At 46.3% G+C, this 20,724-nt stretch overlaps 2 protein-coding genes across 5 annotated transcripts in view; one reads left to right on the top strand and one right to left on the bottom strand.

The window, feature by feature from the left end:
* The window catches only part of LOC115600882 (junctophilin-3), a 57,666-nt gene extending 50,998 nt beyond the window's left edge, over positions 1-6,668 (top strand). Inside the window, exon 5 of the mRNA XM_030470310.1 lies at positions 5,060-6,668. Coding sequence (XP_030326170.1) covers positions 5,060-5,140 — 81 coding nt within the window. The 3' untranslated portion in view covers positions 5,141-6,668. The remainder of the gene's footprint in view (positions 1-5,059) is intronic.
* Positions 6,669-11,744: 5,076 nt separating this feature from the next.
* The window catches only part of LOC115600716 (kelch domain-containing protein 4-like), a 29,142-nt gene continuing 20,162 nt past the window's right edge, over positions 11,745-20,724 (bottom strand). For all 4 annotated transcript variants that reach the window (XM_030470001.1, XM_030470002.1, XM_030470004.1 and 1 more), the window contains 5 exons: positions 18,171-18,252; positions 15,101-15,309; positions 13,366-13,768; positions 12,631-12,747; positions 11,745-12,333 (listed from right to left, as the gene is read on the bottom strand). In XM_030470001.1, the coding sequence (XP_030325861.1) occupies positions 12,158-12,333; positions 12,631-12,747; positions 13,366-13,768; positions 15,101-15,309; positions 18,171-18,252 (987 nt within the window). In that variant the 3' untranslated portion in view covers positions 11,745-12,157. The remainder of the gene's footprint in view (positions 12,334-12,630; positions 12,748-13,365; positions 13,769-15,100; positions 15,310-18,170; positions 18,253-20,724) is intronic.

Genomic DNA, 20,724 nt, shown 5'->3' with positions numbered 1-20,724 from the left:
AACTTGACAGGGTCCTTTTACAACCCTTTTAATCTCAGGGGCCCTTTGATGTAACTGAAGAGAGTACCTCGCTGGCTTTGCTCCTGTCATCCTGGATTCATATTAGGTTTTGATCCCAACTTCACATCTTCTAGCTTTAAAGAAGTTGGGGTCAAGCACCCGCTTTTGACCACGGGAGAACCAAAAGTCTTAAAAACATATGTACAGGTCCAAACAGAGAGCTCACTCAGGCACCTGTAATGTGAGGACTCAACAAGGGGTGACATTGAGAGACATCAGCTTGGGATAAACCCTTGCATTCACTTTAGCCACTTCTTTCCTGCAGAAGCAGGTTTTTCCATGCCTCAGTTGCACACTGATATCAAGTGCCCATTCCTCTTACATAGGCACATTCAGCATCTCCTGGGCTCCCTTCCTCAAGTCACGAGAGATGCTGTAATACGCTGGAGAAAGCAAAGTGAATCCCTTATGTTTCTTTTGCTAAATGCTCTTTAACCGTTTCACAGAAGCCTGTTCCTAGCAATTATGTGATAAATCAGCACAAATGTCACGGAGCTGCTAAGTTTTCAGCACTTTTTGCAGTGCCAAGGCTGGAAAACAATGCATGTATATTTTTTGCTGATCCAAGTCCTTAGTAATTACACTTAAAGGATCCCAGAGGGATTCCTAGGTAACCTGCACTATGGTTTCCATGGCAAGAAAGGCAAAGCTTGTACCCTGCGATAACAGATAATAATGGATTGTTAATGCTTAAATTAATTATGCTGCAATTGTATTTGTGAACCAGTTGTCCCTTGTATTCCAAGTAAGACTCTTGAGTTGCTACACAACAGTTAAAGGATAAAAACAAACAAGAAGGAGGGGCAGGAATGGTGGTGCTCGGCTGCAGCCTCCATCGGAGCTGCAGAGTGCCAGAAATCACAGACTGGAGGAAACCTTCACTCAATACTTCTATAGCTCCGATTGCTGTTATTACCTCTGTGCCATAACAAAGCTTTATTCACATTTTAGTGTTTACACGGGTCTATGTTCCAACTCTCTAATCTTTGGGGGAAAACTTGAAAGTCCTTGGAGGCTTATCCCTGCTGATACAGAAGGATCCTTTCACCTAGCTGATGCTGGTGTATCATCACTGGGCCCATCCTCGGCAGATGTTTTTCTCCTCCCAGGAAGGATCTTATTATAAAAAGCAAAAATAACAAATCCCAGCCCCAGAGCCGCCTCGTTTTGCTGATGAAATTTGCCATCACCCACTATGCTGGATGATGCTTCGGCACACCAGAGCTTGATTTAATTTTTCCTTTCCTGGAGCCAGGCTGGTAACTGTTCTGGGTGGAATTCATCTCACGTCACTTGATCTACAGACAGCCTAGATGGTTAGCACAGACTAGATGTCTAACATTTAGACAGCTAAAATTGGGTGAGAGGACGCTGCCAACTGGCGTCTGCTTCCCAGTGAAGTGGGTTCTGGACTTGCGGGCACGGTGCTGGGAGGCAGCATGGCGTTCCGCAGCGGAGCCCCGTCTCCCAGATGACAGGCAGGGTGGTTTAAACAAATCTCTGCAGTTCCTGACGGCCTGCTTTAGCACTACTATTTTAGGGCTAAAAAGATATAAAAAAGCAAAGCTTTGCAGGCTGCTCGCTGTCTTTGACACACAAACCCCAGGCTCCGAAAATCAGCTCGACCTCCAGCTTTCTAGCACTGCAGAGCCTGTGATACCACTGGGCTTAGGGTTTTCTTTGGGCTTCTCTAAGCCTCGAGGAGACCACAGGTGAGGTATAGCACCACTGAACTACTAAAGCAACATGTAAAGTTGCAAATCAAGGGCTATGGCTCTTTCTACATGGGGGTGTCTCACATTAGAGGGCTAGCATGTGGCGTGACGAGTTGTAAAAGCTGCTAACTCTAGAATGCTGGCTGTAGCTGCAGTAAAAGGGAGCTCACTGACCTATTGCCAGGCTGGGATCAGCAAAACATCTCTTCCAAAGCATAGACCCAGAAGTGATTCATCTTCTGCCTGGGCACTGAGCAGGAATGACACATATCCCAGGTCATCCTTGCCATCAAAGGGGAGAAGGACACGTGTTTCCTCCGGGCAGAGGTTAGGGCACAAAGACCTTATAAGTTAGAAATAAGCCAGCCATAAGCATTTAGAACTGCAGTAGGATTCACAATTGGAGCTAAACCAGAAGTTTGAGAGTCACAAAGCTGCTTATCCACCAGCTGCCACAGGCAGGACTCCAGCCCATGCCAAGATATGCAGCCATACCTGCAATTGCTGAGTGGAGAGCCCTTGTTGGAGTCAGTGCAGGGAAGTGCGAGTTAAAAAGAGTTAACTGTAAAAAGGAAGCAGAATGTGTAGGTTGTCAGACAGCTGGATTTGAGCTGTTCAGTTTGCAAAGACCAATCCCCTCCCTGGTCATCCTATTTCTGGGATGCTTTTGCTGGCAAATTTGGAAAACCCCACATGTGCAGTGGCAAAGCAAGCATTTTCTCTTGCCTCTGCATTGAACAGGGGGTGTGAGATGCAAATAGGTGCAGGCTGAACCAGGGAGCTGAGCAAAATGTTTACGCACGGGAATCCAGTTGCTGCTGATGGAGGCGGGTTTGTGTGTGTTGACTCCCCTAGTTTTACTAGATGAGGGCATGTCTTTGATGTACTGGTGTACAAATGAAGGGCATGCTTCCTCCCTGCACAGCATCCCATCAGCATCCTCTGAACGCAAATACCATAGGGTTGTGATCTTGGTCAGCCTAACAGATCCATCCCAAAGTGTCCATGTCTTTGAGGACAAAGCTCAAACGCCAGGAAATTAAGAGGCAGACAGTCCTGCTCTATGCCATTTGTCAGCCTTCAGATTATCTGGGGGGCTGGTATACAACTTTACTTCCTTCATGATATTGAAGCGATCCAGTAGCCTGAGCAGAGCAGAGGCAGAAATGGTCAGTGCTGCTTTGGCAGAGGACATAAGACAGCGCGTGGACCAAGGCTAATGCCAGCACGAGGGAGAGCAGTTAAGTCCTCCCGTGGCTGCGAGGTGGAGGGAACCAAATGCATTTTGTGCCTCTGCAGTGCCCTGCCAACAGAAACAATGACAGTGATAATCACTTGCAATCTGTTATTATATTAACACAAGCTCAAAAATGGTAAAACCCAATAATCTTCTGAAATGAAGCTAATCCCCCCCAGTGTAAATAACACACCGCATCGCAGTGCTTGGCGGCAGCAAGGCTGGGAGCAGGGGGGGAAGGTTCTGCTTTTGAAAGACTTGGTGTGGTGCAGGCACAGGGATTTGCTGGAAGCAGCCAGGCGTGGATACCTGCCTGCCAGGAGAGGCTCTCTGCAATCCCTCCATTTGGTTGGCTTCCTTTGACCTTGTTGCTAAGCTACAAATATGCCTTTCCAGCAAGCTCCAGCATCCTCGCTCCCACCCACTCCCAAACGCAAACTGAATCAGCCTGCTTAGAAGAGAAACCATCTCTGGCCAGCAAAGAGCCTTTTTTAACTCATTTCCTCCCCCACCCAGTATCTCTGCAGAGTGGTACTTGGCTAGAAAGAGCGCCCACCCTGCCCCATGCCAACTCAACAGCCACAGGAGCTTTGTTAGGAGGAGTGTGGAGAAAAGCATATTATATCATACCAGGTGATGAAACCTGGCACAGCTCTGTTGCAGTAAGAATAGATGAGGATACCAGCTACTCTGAGAAATAGCTACCACCTACCTGCACACACGCTTGCTCACCCTGATGCAAGCCACGTTAACACTTTGGGACAGCAAATGTTTTATGGCAGGGTGGATGCTTTTCTGACCGGTGCTCTGCAGAACGGTGCGTTGGAGGGTTGCCTGCAGTCCCCATGCTGAGTGGTCTCTTCTGCCATTCCTGGGATGCTAATAGGGTCCAAGTCTCATCCTCATCAGGCCCAACACAAGTTGCCAGGGCTGTCTTCAGGCTCAGTGGAAGGTAATTGATGCTCCTGGGGTTCACTTCAAGCCAGCTTACGGTGGGTATCTGACATGGGCCAGCTGCAGTGTAGGTTGCTGCAAAGGTTTCTATATAGTTCTCAGGAGCTTGATTCGGTCCATATAAACCTCAGGAAAGGATATTAGAGCTTTCCCATAATGTTGGCTTAAGATAGACCACCATATGCCAGCCTGACTTTTGCCATTATAAGGATACTTCAATAAGCAATCACGTTTATAGGGAAATGTCCTATGAAGACTCCTCCAAACCATCTCCAAACAACTGTATGACCCAATACAATCTTTTACTTGCTTTTCATTGACCATCAACCAATTTTAGTTATTATTTTATGGCCAGATTTCTGATCTGCACAACATGGGGGAGTCCATAAGCAACTGCTGTCTTAATTGATGGATCCAGTGGGTCTGCATCCAGGTGTTTGCTTGACAGAGGCTGGATCTGGAGCTCACATTAGGACTTAGATGCCATTTGTGCTAATGTATGACAGTAAACAAAGTCTGCCCCCAGACTCGCAGGTATGCATGTCTATTGAGTCAAATGGATGGAAATAAGTGTTGAAGTGGCTCAGAAAAGCAGGAGTCCCACAGTTTTGCTGTCACACAGGGATAAGAGGGACAGAGCTATCAGAGATGCTGCAGGCCCCAAGGCGGCGTTGGGCTATGCATCAGTGTAGGGAGGGAGCAAAGGGTTCCTGGCAGAGCCTGGCTCCTTTCTGGTGAACCAAGAGAGAGATTTGTCTGCCTTTGCAGGAGCAGAGGCTGCCTTAGGAGGATGAAAGAGCTAGGGGCAACCTGTTTACTGTCCCAGGGACAGGGGCAATGGATCTGGGTTTAGCCCCTGCTTCTGCTGTTTGCTCACCTCCAAGGGGGAGATCTTTATTCACATCTTCCTCATGGAAAAATTCAGTTTGGGTTCCAAGCACTGTGGAATCATTTGAGGGTATAAATGGCTAGTTTGGGGTCTGCCTGCCCTGCAGTATCCCAGACCCAGCACATCTCCCATCCCTGCTCCAAGGCAACCTTAGACAGACTTTCAATGCGCCTTCTAACTCCTCTCCTTCTCTTTCTCTTCCAGGGTTCAGCTCCCATCCTGGTAGTCATGGTGATCTTACTAAATATTGGAGTCGCCATTTTGTTTATTAACTTTTTCATCTAATTCAAGACTGTCTTGTTTGCAAAAATAACAGTTACATGTATGAATGGGGGGAAAAAAAATCCCGAACAACAACAAAAAGGGAAAAAAATCATAAGTCGAACTGTCCTACGACAATTTCCAAGTCTTTTCACAGAAGAACAACAAACGATCGAGTCTCACTCACAGTTTGCCTTTTTTCCTGGGTAATGTTTTTTGGATTTTAGCCAAAATTCTTTGCTTGTATAACACTATGCTGTGTGGCATGGCAAAATGCTATCAACACTCTGCCCCCCCAACACTGGAAAGGATGAGAAGGAATCCCAACAAAATAAAAACCTCATTTCCCTTCCCCTCACCCCGCAAAAATATATTCGGAACAAGAGCAATGAACCCCAAAATGGAGACTAGATAATGGAGAGGGGACCACGGGGAGATTTTGTTTGATGTACGGGTCCTGGGATGCTCCAGGCTGAGCTTCCCAGGGAAATCCACAACAGCTTTAATGATAAATGGGAGAGAAAAGCAAAATAAGGCTTTTCTTCCTTCTCCCTTCGCAAATGGAGAAGCGTTGCTGTAAGGAGGAGGAGAGAAGGAGCACGGGGAAGGCATGAACCCTGCGTGGATGTGAAAGATGGGAGAAGGGCAACGGGCCCCATTTTGTTACTTGTTTTTAAAACAAAGCAGCAATTGGTGTTTTGTTAAATTTCTTGGGGCGGGGGGGGAATAGGGAACACAAGGTGTGAGCAGCAGCCCCACCACCCTCCTGCCTTCACTCCTCGTCCTCCCCAGGCTGCTCCCCGCTATGGCAGGGCTGGAAAACCACCCACTGCTACTTCTAATTCACAGCAGATTTCTCCTGGGTAAAAAGATGTACCCAAATTCCCCTAAAAAACATGGAGGCACCTTCAGCAACACAAATTGAGTAGCTGCTGGTCATCGTGCCATGCTCGCCACCATGCGAGGCGCAGCGTTAACTCGAGTATCCCATCCCAAAACACACGTGTGAACAGAGATGCTGGGGAGCAGACTGGTGGGGAGGGACTGGGAAGAGAGGGCTCGATTCTGATCCACTTCGGATAACAATAAATCATAATAAAGCCAAATAAGGCAAAACTGTTCTTTAAAGGCATCTGGGGAGGAGCACTGGAGCATGTCCCAGAGAGGAGGGCGAGGGTGGTGGGTTTGTCTCTTTACATCTTGCTGTGGACTGTTTCAGACATCATGCTTGGGCTCTGAGCATGTAGTATTTTGCACTTTGTAATAATGCAGGATGTATATTCCAGCTTCCAACATGTCCCTGTAAAAAAAAAAAAAAAAAAAAAAGAAAAAAAAAAGGAGAAAAAAAGAGAAAAAAAGAGAAAAACAAAAAACCAAACATCATTGGCAATGGCAGCCTCTAAGGATGTATTATTTTCTTTTTTTTTTTTTCTATGTCACTTAATTTGTTCGTTTATACCATCTTTGTAATATGCCTGCCTTGATTTTCTCCCCACCCCTGTTCCCACTGATAATATGCATACTCATTAAAGATGCCGTATCCCTGTTCTGAGCTGTTATGGTCCCCATCACACGAGTGCAGTCCTAGCTCAATGGCTTGGAAGTGGCCAATGGCCCCTCGCTTCTCAAAACTGATTGTACTGGTTCCTTGTCTTTCCCTGCCATGGAGATCGGCTCTGCCGGTGATCCACCACCACCAGGTACGGTTCAAATGGCTTCATCTGGGATTTGGTACGTCCAGGGACCAAATTCCACCCTCAGTTCTACCCACTGCAGCGCCGTTCAGCAGGAGAAGGGGTGCGAGCATAGCAGCAACCCGAGGGTGGGATGAATCCCTTTCCACAGGTGTATTTGGGGGGAGGAAGGAGGGAACAAATCCTCCTCGACATTCACAAACAGAGTTGTTGGGTACAGCCCTGACTTGCGGACTCAGCTTTGCTTTGCTTCTGTTTTAGCTGTTTCTCTGCTACCTTTTCAGCAGATTTCTTATTACACTGCACTGGATTGCTATATTTTTAACCAGAAATAAACTAAGGATTAGAGCATGTGCCAGTTAAATTCAGTTCTTTTCCTTACATGGTCTTATTCCCTCCTGTCGCAGTTTCTCTTCCTCTTTTTCTTCCTTTCCCTTTTCAGGCAAAAGGGTTATGGGTGGACAGGGTAAATGAGAACTGAAGGTAGCGAGACCCCCTGCAACTTTTATTCCACTTTCCACAGTAACTGTCCATCATCTTCATACGTTTTTTGGTTTGGTTTGGTTTTAGGTCTTTAGTCATATTTTTTACTCTTGAATGGTTGCTGCATACTTGAACCAAATAACAACATGTTGTGGTTGCAGCCCTAGGAATTCATCCGTGTGTTTTGTAATTCTTTGTAAAGACTGTCAAGGACTGTTTTTTGTACATTCAAGGTGCATGACACAAAGTTCCCACCAGGAGCAGGTTAAACAATTACATATAAACACAGTACTATATTTAGATATATATAAAACAGCAAAAAAATGCCTCTTGTTATCAATCAAATAAAAGTACTAGTAATTTCATGACTAGCTTTTTCATGCTGGTGACTGACTGATTACTGCTCTTGCCCATGTACCGGCACTTATGTACAAACACAAATGCAAATTGGATTTTTCATTGCTTTGTTCCACAAAATAAAGCTCCATGGAGCTGACGTTTGTCCAATACGAAAGACAGCCGAAGACTAATATTAATTGGGCCCCAAACCATATGTTTAAAAATAATGATTTCTTTATTAACCACAGGGAGCTGAGCAATTTGTCTTAGTTCTGGGCTTTTCACATTTGCCCAAGGCCAGAAATATTCTTGAGAAGTAGCCCAGAGAGAGAGGTAATTCAATGTATTTCCCTGTCTTATGAGCCCTACATTCATGCATATCTACCTAAATCACATTAAAATGTCTATCATCATGGCGTATAAATCTATGTAAATTGTCCATACCTGCTGTTTTATGTCCACACTGACAGATGCATGTGAGCAGTTGAAGGTTTACATCATTTTTTTGGCTGCAGTGGTATTTTTATGTTCCTACAGTGGAACACACAGCACCTGAAATGCAAGGAGGGGCTGAAGGAACCAGCCCACCTCCTACCATGGCAGTCAAGCCATTGGGAAGAGGGTGCCTGGCCCTCCCCAGGGACCCCTGGCTGGACCCTACCTGTGTGCATGCTGCACTGGTTTGATGCAGCATCTTCAGGGAAGGCAAGAAGGAAGGAACACAAAAATCCTCTGCCTGCTCGTGCCACGTCAGCTTCTCACCAGCCCATCTGGTGTCTGGGTTGCTTGTACCCAAGACCTAGATTCTCTGAGCACACTGGGACTCTCCAGGGCCTGATCTTTCAGAGATCGTGAGTTGTTGCAGCATCTATTTACCTTGTGTGGAGTTATGAAGCACTGCTGGGGAAAAATAATAATCCAGACTGCAATAGAAGGGGAGGGGCAAAAGGAGAAATAATGTCTTATGATGATGAAGGTCTTAATTGAAACCCAAGGACTAACTATTTGTCCTGACAGATCTTGGCAAGATAAGGGAGGATGGAAAAGCAGCAATTTTTTATACCTGTCACAGGGTGAGGATGGCTCCAGAGATTTGTGCTAAAGCAGAACAGAGCAGAGGCCGGACTGGATCCTGCCTGTGCTGCACAGCTTCACTGCACATGTGTAAATTGTTTGCACAGAAGATGGGCCATGCAGGCTCTTGACCTGGAGGCAAGTTTTCCTGGTGTAGGGAAACTGGTCAACTCCTTGCACAGCCCCTAAATGAACTGCATGAGTCCTGTTGTTGCCTATCCCCAACCTTCACAGCAAGGCTCCCTGACTGGTCCTGCAGCCCAAGGCTTGAACCATTGCAAGAGCCAAACTTGAGCACAGCAAGCACTAGATACCATGCCTTTGAGCAGCAGATCCACCAGGACCACGCTTCCCTCAGAGGCATTTCAAGCTCTTGAGTTCCTTTTATAGGTCTGTTTTAACTAATATTAACCCATAGGCACTTAGCTACAGAACTACCACCAACCTATTTTTCCAGGGTATGTGTAATCACTTTACTATCATGCCAAGTGAAGGAGTTTCAACCCCAATGGCTACCTATCAGTGCCCAAAGATCTGAATACAAAACATCATGAGCTGTGTCCCTTCACTCAAGGTGTCTCAGAGGTCATGCTCCATAACATCAAAGGAAACCTCACTTTGTAGGTGTTGAGAGATGCTGAGTGTTGCCAAACACTTTTTGTTGGATAGATAGCTTAGAACTGCCATTCTGGGTTGCACATTCCCATTTGGAGATGATAATGGAAGATAAACTTTAGAGAGACTCCCATTCACACAGAGGTGTTATTTGCTCAACCACACTGCTACTTATTACTCACAATCCTTATCATTTACCCCTTTCCTTTTTATCCCCAATTTGGAAATAACAGCACTGAGCCTAGCAACGCTCAGGCTTTGTTACAGACTTGTTTTAACGTGGTAAGAACACCAACATCCAGCCTCTTACCTCCTTTACAAGAGCAGCCATCCCCACCACAGCAGCAGCTGCATTTTAGTATTGGGCGTTTGGTCTTGTTGGAAGGGAGAGCTGAAGAATTACTCCTGCAAGCAGTAGAACTGCTCCCCGACCCCTTCAGCGTGGAGCATGTTCCAAAGCCCTTTTCTTGTTTGTCTGTAGCTGTGGGTTAGTTGTGAAGGATGCTGCAGCTGTTTTCCAGCAGAACCTGAATCATTTGATATGCTCCCATTCCCACTCCCCCATTTGTAAGAACGTGTGTGTCTTTAGCCTTTCTGTCTTGCTGACAGGCACAAGGTGCTCAGGGCTGTTTGGCACTGCTTGGACCCACCCATGGTATTGCTAGAGCAAGAAAGCCTCATTTTGTCTGAGCTGACGCCTAAGCCTCAGTTTTCAGGCTGGGACAGTTTGCCGTGGCAGCATCCTCTCATCATACAACCTAAGGATGGCCACCAGAGCCTCCTGAACCAAGCCCTATGACCAACCACAGCTTATCCTGGCTCATCCAAAACCCCAGCTCTAGCAGGAATTGAATCAAGCTGCATGCCCAGGTCAGCCCAACCTCATGGCAGAGCAATGACAGCCATGAGAAGCCAACACCTCCAAAGCTTTCTCTCCCTCAGCAGTGGTGTGCTTCCCATGGGGAGCTGCTGTGACGCATCCCATCCTGACTCACGTTCATTCGAAGCATGTCTCTTCTAGTCTATGCCTTCTCCAGTCATACTTAGCTTGGCACAGAACACAACTAGGACTATGTTCCAGAGCCCTTGAGGAAAAGATGAAAGGGAAAACCTCAGATTACTGTTGCACACACTCCAGCTCATCTGATGCATCTAGTTCCCTCATCCAAGAGTCTCCTCCGGAGAAGGGGAAGGGAGAATCTTTTCCTGCAGCTGTACAAAACTGTTCTTCATCCTCGGCACTGCTGTAACCTGGCTTCAGATCAGGGAGAACAACAACAAAAAAATAATCATTCAAGGTGTACATCTGTGTTTGAAAAGGCAAAAAATGATCAAGTGCATCTAAGTGGTGGTTTCCACTGTCTGGAATGAGCCTTTGCAATGGAATCCTTTGCAATGGAATCCTTTGCAGAGATGCTGTGATTTTAAACCCACTATTTTTCAGACAAAAATACAATAATCATCATCAGAATCTTGAAAATGCAACTCAATGACAGATTCCCCAGTTTTTGCACAGAAAGCCATGGACATCATACACAAAGCATCAGAATTCAACAAGATCAAGGTATTATAAACTAACGCAAGTGACAGGACAAGAGGGCACCTGAAAACCTTCGCCAAGCAAACACTACAGATTCTTTCCAACGTTATGAACAAATGGTACGTTTTCACCTCTTGCTTGTTATTCTGCATGGAAGGTACCTCCCTATCAAACATGTTTTTATCTTGACAATTGGCAGCCTGCTGTATTTAATCTTTGTTACCTTCCAATTAGCCCTGAACCTAACACTACTCTCTCGAGAGCTGGCTCCCCAGTGATGCCTCTGCCAAAACAATACCCATAGCTCCCTGGATTTCCCTGCACAAGGACAGCCTTCTGGTGCCTACTCAAGCCATCACTTGTTTGCTGCAACAGACAGACTTGGATCCCATCTGTTGTCCCTATGGACCACAGTGCTGCTCTGCTGGAAATGATGCCTTGAGGAGAAGAGCTGAGTCAGGAAGCAGGGATGAAAAAAAGAATCCTCTAAGAGTGCCAGCTCGCTCCCTCCCATCCTCAACATGACATCAGCTCCCAAGGTAGGACATTTCACTGATCATAAAGAGTTAATTTGTAAGACAACTGCTTTCTTGTCAAACAAGTGAGAAACTGAATTGGGAGATTCCACAAGCAAAGGCAAAACCTGCTACAGCTAATTAAAAAGAGACTTCAACTGTTACGTGTATCAGGGGTTACAGTGGCTCTCATACAGGTAAGGTATGAAAGGATTCCCAGGATTCTTCAGGCAGTGCAGCCACATCTCAGGGCTGCTAGTGCATCTTACAACCACTACCTGTGTATTTCACATTGGGAACAGTGATTCGTCTTCCAGAGCAAGAGAAAAAGAAGTAGAAAAGTTAGGAAAGGACTGAGAAAAACAAGATGATGTAACCAAATAAGTTTATTGTAGAAACCCTTGGAGACACGTTCTGGCCCCAGTCAGGGTAGGGAATTTGGGACCAGTGAACCATTGTGATGTGCAGTTTGTCTTGACAGACTCAAAACAATTTTGAACAAAAATACGACAGTATTGTATAGGCCAGCCTCAGCAGAACAAGTGCTCAAAGAGCAATCCTGTTCCTCAAGATCCTCCCACAACTTCCAGGAGAATAATAGCACATCCAGAGTATTAACCAAGGAGGCGTACTGAGACTGGTCAGCCCTAAGGCACCCAGAGTAGGCAAAAGATAGAGTGCTTTGTAACATGCTGACTGCCTGGTACATCAGGATGAGTTCTGTGGGGCTAACCACTGCTCCCAACAGGCTTTTTCACTCATAGAACAGTCTCAAGAACATCTAGACTGAATCTTCATAGAAAGTCTTTGCCATGGCATGTGCCACTTTTACCACCTTCTTCTCCTTGGCATCCGGACCCATGTTGCTGCGGGCTAGTTTAATCCAATACTGCTCCGTCCTGGACAAGTAGTCTGCATGGCTCTCATCAGGCTGAACAGATGGGTGTTGCTCCTCTTCTAGTACACAATGAAAGAAGACAAAAAGAGAGGTGAAAGCTGGTGAATGAAGGCATTGCTCTTCCACGTGTCAATTGAGCCAAGACTACACTTCAGCTAATGTGTTTAAATGTAATAACCTAAAATCCTATCAGTAATCAGTAGAATTTCTCTTCTAACCCAAGAGCAGTGTACTATGAAAACTGCTTTTACTGGAAAACTCACCTGGATGCCAATGAAGCCCTCCAGGCTGGCAGCAGAGCCAGCAGGTATTGTACTTTATATTAGTAGGAAGAAAACATTAATCTTAATCATTACCTCTCTCATCTTCACTCTCCTCTTCAGAGCTCTCCTCTTCCTCTTCTCCTCCCTCTGCACCTTCCTTATCACCCTCCTCTTCATCTGACTCAGACTCCTCCAGCCATTCTTGTGCTTCTTTGATGAGAAAGAAAATAGAAGAAATAAATAACAAGCTGTTTCCCACTCCTACACCCATAACTATCACAGAAGATGCCAGGGCAAGGTCAGAAAGATGTGCTTCTTAAGAGCCCTCCTGTATTCACTGCCCTCACAGATCCATCCACTGTACGGTGCCTGTATCTGATAGGCAGCAATAGGAAGAGATGAAATAGTCAGGAAGAAGTGAACAGCACAGAACAGCTGTGGAAGAAAAGCTGGTTAGTGCCAATGCTGGCAACAGACAGCTCTCCTCCTTAGCACTTCACAGTTCAATGACCATGAGCAAAACTCCTTCCTTTATGCCTTTTGCCCATTACCACACGCAGACTGTGAGTTTCCAGGGCAAGGTCACCTTCTTTTGTGATCGCAAAGCTCTGGACCAGACTGGTTTCCATAGTGATGGTGACCATAAGACACTGCATATCACATAATTCCAAACTTTTTCCTGTCCAGGAAAAAACACTACTCAAAGGCTCATCACCACCTTTCGAGGCAGCTCCATAGTTGTTGTTCTGTTGGTTAGTTTTTTTCTTTCCTAGTGCAGTGTTGTTATACTAAAAGCAGAGAGAGAGAGATCCCACCATCAGAACTTACTTGGATCCATCTCCACTAGCACCTTCCATTCTTCCATCTTGTGTAGGTCGATGCTGTAGAGGTCACTGAGGGTGAACTGGCGGTCACCCACCTCAAACATTCCCCCATAAACGTAGAGAACCCCATGCTTCACTGCCAGCATGGCATTTGAACGTGGGCATGGCTCCACTTGCTGGCCCAAGGCTTCATCTTCCTCCTCCTCCTCTGATTCAGACCTCCCCTTTTCTTCCGCAGGTCCAGAGATCACCTGCTTGATTGTCATGACAGTTCCATCTTCTGCCACCACCTCTTTGACTACCTCCACTGGGCCTTGTGAAGGTTGCTTCTCCCTCTCCTCATCTCCGGCACCCTCTGCCTCAGCTTGTCTGCCACGTCTTCGCTTCCTCTTCTCTGATTTTGGTCCCTGTTAACAGGAACAAGGAACAGAAAGAGACTGCGTGTGAATTGTATGCACCTAATAGCATGTATAGCAGTTAATATAAATACTATGGATGCTGCTCAGAGGGAGGAGGGGGAGAATTCAATCACTTTTCACTACAGCTATAAGCCTCAAGTGATAGGTGCAGCCTCCCACTCAGCATAAACTTCTACCAGCCATAAAACAAGGAACAATGAATCTCCTGGAGAACCCACAGCATGAAGTCGCTTCCTCTATTAGTGGCAGCACGTGCTCAAGAGGGAGAAAACAGCACTTTTGCTCTCTGTCTTGCAGGTACACACAAATATGCACACAGTCCACTAGTCTGTGATGGCAGCAAGAGAAAGTAAGCCACATTTTGTGAAATCACAACAATTGCTGGGTGCTAAATTACAGTGCATTATCAGGAAGCACTCCAGGTCTTCGAAGAACTGTATGAAAGAGCTGGAAAACAGCAGGGAAGGCAGAAGCAAACATCTGAGTGCATGTTTGCCTGTTATTATGTGATTGACTTCTGTTTGAGAATAAAGCCAGAAACTGTGGTGAAAAAGGAACTTCTTCACTTGCACCTCATTTAACCTTGAGAATGGTCCAAACAAAATCAAAGATCAGAGGGCCACATTTCTGAAGTTTTTATGAGCCAAGGTTAATATTTCATCTCTTTAGTAACTCATCAACAGTGGGGAAAAGAAGGAGGTCTTTTGATCCCAATGCAACACAAGATCTTTTCACAGCAGCTTTTACTGAACTATTTGATGTCAGACTTATACATCCGACCTAGAGCCGGCCTCCGGTAAAACCCCTTAACTATGTTTTCATGCTGTTTTGTTTCATTTTGCATTGCACAACAACGAGACACATGCGGACTGACTCCTGAGGAGGGAGATTGCTCCTGAATCACTCTCGCTTTGTGTCCAACCATCAGGGCTCACAGGCTTCCTCTCTCCACAGAAGGGTGCCGATCTGCATCCCACTGTGGAAGCAGAGCACAGAGAGCACAAGGAGCTATGTGGCAGGAAAGGAGAGGGGCAGCATGAAGTTAGAGAATTCAGTTTATCTGGTACCAAAAATCTGCTAGAGTAGTGCATCACCAGCTTCATTTCTACAGTCTCACCTCCTCTTCAAAATCAGTGGGTCACAGATCAATGCAGCAGCCACACCTGGTGGCTCAGCTTCTGGAGCACCCCAAGTTATTAGAAATAGAGGCTTGCTCCACATGGCAAGAAAGCTGTTTCAGGCCAAAAAAGGCCCAAAGGGCATGTATCATGATCAAGGAGAATGAACTGAATATATCTGTGTTAATTTTTAAAATCAAACCTTCAGCTGTCCAGGAAACCAGCGGTTTTTCCCGAGGTCATAGAAATAAATATCATTGAAGAAGTCCCCTTCAATGCTCTCTTCCTCTTCTTCATCATGCACACCTCCAAACAGAAGGGAGCGGTTATTGGGACCAATTGCCACTGAGAAGCCAGATCTGGGAGCAGGTTTCACTCCGGAAGGGTTGAGCCGACTCCATGCCCACTTGTCTGGTAACGGATAAAAGCAAATAAAAGCATTGGCAAAGGAGAATTCCAATTGCTTTCATATCTCCAAGGCCCTTCAGTACTCCAGCAAGTAAGTCAATGACCCATTCTGGATTTCTCAGAATTGCACAGTACAGTGTTAATCAGAACCACTTGCATTTCCACTTCACTTATGCAGCTAATCGCACATCCATTATACCCTTAGAAAACTATTGTGTCTTCAGTAAAAGCAACTGCAAAGGGCTGTCTTCAGGGTGTACTTTCTGGGGCAAGGAGCCTCTTGAAAGATGTATACGTCTTTATAAGAAGGGTGGAGTTCAAACAAGGATTGATTACATGTATATATATAGCCTTCAAGTACTAAGGAAATGTGCCTCGGTTAACACAGGAATCCCACTCCACATCCATTCTTTCTACAGCACCCTTCTGCTACAGTATTTTACCTGCCAATTTGCATCACTGCCCTAACTCCCCGAATAAGTACAGTTCTCTGTAAGGAGACCCAACCACACTTCAAAAAAGAGCGCAAGAGCAGGAGAAGGCTTGTGCTCTAAACTCTTTGCTTTTGCTCCAATCCTTTCTACTCTGGATTTAGAGCAAATCCCTAAAATGCAGGCTGGGAGAAGCACATGCACTGGCTAGGCAGTGTGTTTCAGAAGGAACCACAATTTCAACAAGATAAACTATAAATAGCACATAACGCAAGCAGGGTCTGGAATCCAGACAATATATGTGAACCAACCCCCCTTCCCAAATCCTGCTTTAAGACAGTCAGGTTTAAAGAAATCAATCACAATTCCAATATTTTAGAAATTCAGCTCAAAGAAGATTGTCCCATTCCCTGAACCAAGGACAAAATAGACTCCTAAGGAAAATGATGACATTCCTATTTCAGGGGACATTCACAGATAAAACCACCAACTAACCAAAACCCACTCCTGGTAATCTCCCTGCTCTAGGTAATCTGATGAGATCACAACCTAACCTTCTCTCTTAAAGAGTCTCTAAGTAAGACACCACTACTGAAAAGAGTTTGTTAACCAGACTTTCCAGTGTGGAGATATACTGGGTCTGCATGACAAGGTTTCAGTGGCAGGGAGGCTACAGGGATGGCTTCTGGGAGAAGCTGCTAGAAACTGTGTCCGACAGAGCCCGTGCAGTCGGCTTCAAGATAGACCTGCCACTGGCCACAGCTGAGCCCATCACTGACAGTGGTAGCACCTCTGGGATAACATAGTAGGAGGGAAAAAAAACCCAAACCAAACTGCGCAACTGCAGCCAGAGAGAGGAGATTGTGTGAGAGAAACAGCTCTGCAGACACCAAGGTCAGTGAGGAAGGAAGGAGGAGGTGTTCCAGACACTAGAGCAGAGATTCCCCTGCAGCCTGTGATGCAGACTATCCTAGTCCCATGGAGGTCCACGTTGGAGCAGATATCCACCTGCACCCTGTGCAGGACCCCACATTGGAGCGGGTTTGCTGGCAGGACTTGTGACCCCCTAAGGGACCCACGGTGGAGCAGCCTGTTCCTGAAGGACTGCACCCTGAGGAAAGAACGTACGCTGGAGCAGTTCATAAAGAACTGCAGCCTGTGGGAGTGACTCACATTGGAGCAGGGGAAGAGTGTGAGGAGCCCTCCACCTGCAGAGGAAGAGGCGGCACAGACGTGTGATGAACTGACCACAACCCCCACAAGCCACTGAGGGGGAGGAGGTAGAGAAATAGGGAGTAGAGGTTGAGGCCAGAAGAAAGGAGGGGTGAAGGGATGGTGTTTGTAAGATTTAGTTGTTACTTCTCATTATCCTTCTTTGATTTGATTGGTAATAAATTAAGCTAGTTTTCCTAAGACAAGTCTGTTTTGCCCCTGATGGTAACCAGTGACTGCTCTCTTCCTGTCCTTATCCTGATCCACGTCAGGTTATATTTTCTCTCTCCTGTCCAACTGAGGCGAGAAGTGGTAGAGCAGCTTTGGTGGGCCCCTGGTGTCCAGCCAGGGACAACCCACCACCTGAGAATTCCAAAATTCCAAAGATTTTCTGTTGTGAAACAGAAGAGCAGTGATCAAAATGTCCCAGAGAACAGGAATTTTCAAAATGTTGCTTTAATTCCCTCCCACATACAAACCAAAAAAAATCCCTAAAATATCTTTCCTTGTAGTTTTTCCTGAAGCTGCCTGTGCAGGCCAGAGCTTGTCACATAGTTATGCAAGGAGACTGGAGACCCTCCACTCCATCTCAGACTATTCCAGGACCAACTGGGAGGTGTCAACATAGATGATGCTGTGAGGTAGAAGTGATTCTCTGACGAAAAGTATACCCCAACCTTCCTCCAGAGCTCTGCCAGTTTCTCAACCAGTTCCAATTCCCCCAGGGTTTCACTGTGTCAGAGCTATCATTTACATCAGCTCTGAAGTCAAGTCACCTGGAGCTGAGAACCATGAATCCTTACAGCCTTCGGCTAACTGAGAGCTTTGTTCAGCAAAGCCTACTTCCCATTTCCCCTTGCAAAGCACAGCAGTGAGGAATTCTGCCCATCCTCATTCTTCAGCACACAAAAATGAAAAAGGAGAACACAATTTTTCCAATATCCCCCTGTAATTACTGTTTCCTTCACCCTAGCCCCCTTTTCTTTTAAGGTACACAAATGCTCTTCACTACTCCTGGGAGTAAGAAGAAATATTTAAACCAACTCATCTGCTGTCTTTAGCCCCAAAGCAAACACTGAGGCATAGTGCTTTTCAAAAGGGAAATTTTGTTCTAGGCTTGGGGTTTTTTGGCCTGTTATTCAAACGAAAAGAGAGGATTTGCATTTACAGTCCTGCAGCATCACTCCCAGCATAGCCCTCCTAGCTGCAGCAGTAGCTTACCTTCCTCCTTGCCTGCACCTTCAACCTTCAGCAGGAACATATCTGTATGCAGGGTGCCTTTGTCAACATCTTTCTTAATTCTCTGCAGAGAAGGGAAAGACAGGGATGCTCAGCAAAACAATTTCAGTGGCCCAAAACATAGGAGGCCCAATTTTTCAAAGCCTAGGAAGTGATCCATGTCAGAATGGAAGTATGTGCCAATCTGACCTCCTCCCACCCCCAAAAAGAAACCTAATCACAGAGTAAAACTGTACATTCCCATGCCGAAAATGCAAACACTGTGACTGGGCAAGGAGAAGCGATGCTGTAGTCTCTGTAGTCACGCTGTAGCCATGGAGAATCAGGCAGCTCATAGCATTCAAACTAGGGCTACTTCCTGTGATGAGCCACAACCAACTTCTGCCTGTGACAACCGGGAAGGGAACAGGAGACCCAAGGTCCTGCCTTTTACTCTGCCACAGATAGCATCAGGCCCTCTCAATGGTCTAATTTAATACCTGTGACTCTGATGCTCTACAAGCACACCCAAGTGGCACACAACTTTCCATGAGATTTACAAGACCCTCTGGGATTTCCACCCTTGAATGTTGAGCAGAAGCTCAAAGCATCTGTGCTCTATCATTTGGAAGTCCCGAGTTTAAGTACAGAGCTGTGACTAGCACACAGACTCTCAGTCCCTGCCACCCGCTCATCTCCATCCCACTACAGGAGCAGCAGAGGTGACAGCTCGCTCCCTGCACCACAGCCTGACTGCAGCTGTCAGTTTTAGCATTCAGGGCCCTCCACAGCCTTGAGCAACAGTCTTTTCTCCTAAACAGAAGCCCCACGTCCACTCCTCCTAAGGGCAACAGCAAGAGCAGAACCAAGCCTCCGCTAAGGCAGCTAAATGCATCATTTTAAATGTGATTTTCCCTTGCTCCTTTCACTGTAAGCCCCTGTACTCTAGAGCTCATAGCAACATGCACTATTTGAAAGCAGCACTATGCAACACCACTGTAGGAGGTCTTTTAATAATGTCATTATCCACCCATCCTTCACGCACAGCTCCTACTTCCTTGTAATTCCCTTCGTCCTGGGGGTGATGGCATTGCTATGCTGTGTAACTGCTTCCAGGCAGTAGACCCCAGCAGAAGCTAAGAGGGTTGGATCCAGTTCTCAGGGAGATGAGCAAGGCTTGTATGCACCTGACAGCACAACTGCATGGTGCTATCCTGTTCTTGCTGCATATCTGTACCCAACCTTTTGCCTTGCATTTGACAGGTTTTGTCACTGCAGAGTATGCTATGTTCTTACTGCAGGGCCCAGTATCCAATTGGTAGGAATGGTCTTCAATTCTTAGAAAGGCAAAAGAGAGGAAAGTGTGTTTGAGGCATTGCAGAACAACACTATCACTTGGATGATGCTGAGAAGCCCCAGGAAAGGCTGATAATGAAGTGCTGGAGGAAACAGCATTCTGCTCGCAGTGCAGCAAAACGGAAGGTTCAGTTAAGGATCAGGGTGTGCATGGAGAACTGTCCTGGGAAACATGTTAGTTTGGGGCTATGGCTCATGTGTCTTCTTGCTCTCCACGTGCATCTAAGCATGCCCATTAGCGAACTGGAAAGACACCCACTCTTCAAGATGTCTACACTAGAGAGATCTTCTGTGCAACCACTTCTATGAAGCCAACAACTGCACTTTTGCACCTACAGCCGTTGAGCAACACAAGTCAGGCACACAGGGATGGGAAGCCTGTAGGAACAGGTGTCAATGACAGTCCTACTACCTGGGTAAGAGGTTACACAGTGATAACTTCTTCAGCTACTGCCAGTTCTCCAGCACACGGAAAGCAAGTAAGACAAGTTTTTGCATAGGTGTGTGGTTCTGAGGCATAGCTAGAAGAGCTGTGGTGTGGAGACATGGCTGGAGAGGTTCAGAGTTGCCCACTTTGAACAGACCCTTAATTGAGAGCTGCCAGGGTAGAAAGGGAAAGAAACACCTTCTAGGAAAGGTGCTGTAAGTATTGAGTACACCAATTCATGGCCTGATAGTGCCATGTATTGTGGCATTTACAGCAGAGGCTCTCAAGTTCAAAGGGCTGTGAGTCACCATGCTGAGCAAGTGCCATGCTCTGCAAATGTCACACTTTGCTGTCTCTGTCACACAGGTCTAGAGAAGCAGAAGCCACCAATAAGCTCCAGGCTGTGGACAGCTGAGATACAGCCACCTTTGCAGTTTGTCTCTCACCTTAAACACCCTTCCAAGACTCACCTGAGCTCTCACGGACAATGGGCAGAGGACAGGGAGGGAGGGAGGGAGACATGGGCAGGGGGTCCACACCTTACAGCACTGAAGAGCACCCCAGTGACTGCAAAGTGCCTGACTGCTAATGATAACAGAAATGGTTATTTCCACCCTAGTCCCAGCTAGGCTGAGCTTTGTCCTTCAATTCTAGACAGAGCACACATTCATACGTGTGGGGACACACAGGCTGAAGTGTGCAGGAGCACAGCAAGATGTGCACTAAAGAAGGGGACATCACAAATACTGAGAGAGCAGCTGGCTTCACTATCGT

This window comes from Strigops habroptila, chromosome Z (genome assembly GCF_004027225.2).
Source record: "Strigops habroptila isolate Jane chromosome Z, bStrHab1.2.pri, whole genome shotgun sequence".
Classification (NCBI taxonomy): Eukaryota; Metazoa; Chordata; class Aves; order Psittaciformes; family Psittacidae; genus Strigops; species Strigops habroptila.
This window is presented reverse-complemented; position numbering and strand designations above follow the sequence as displayed.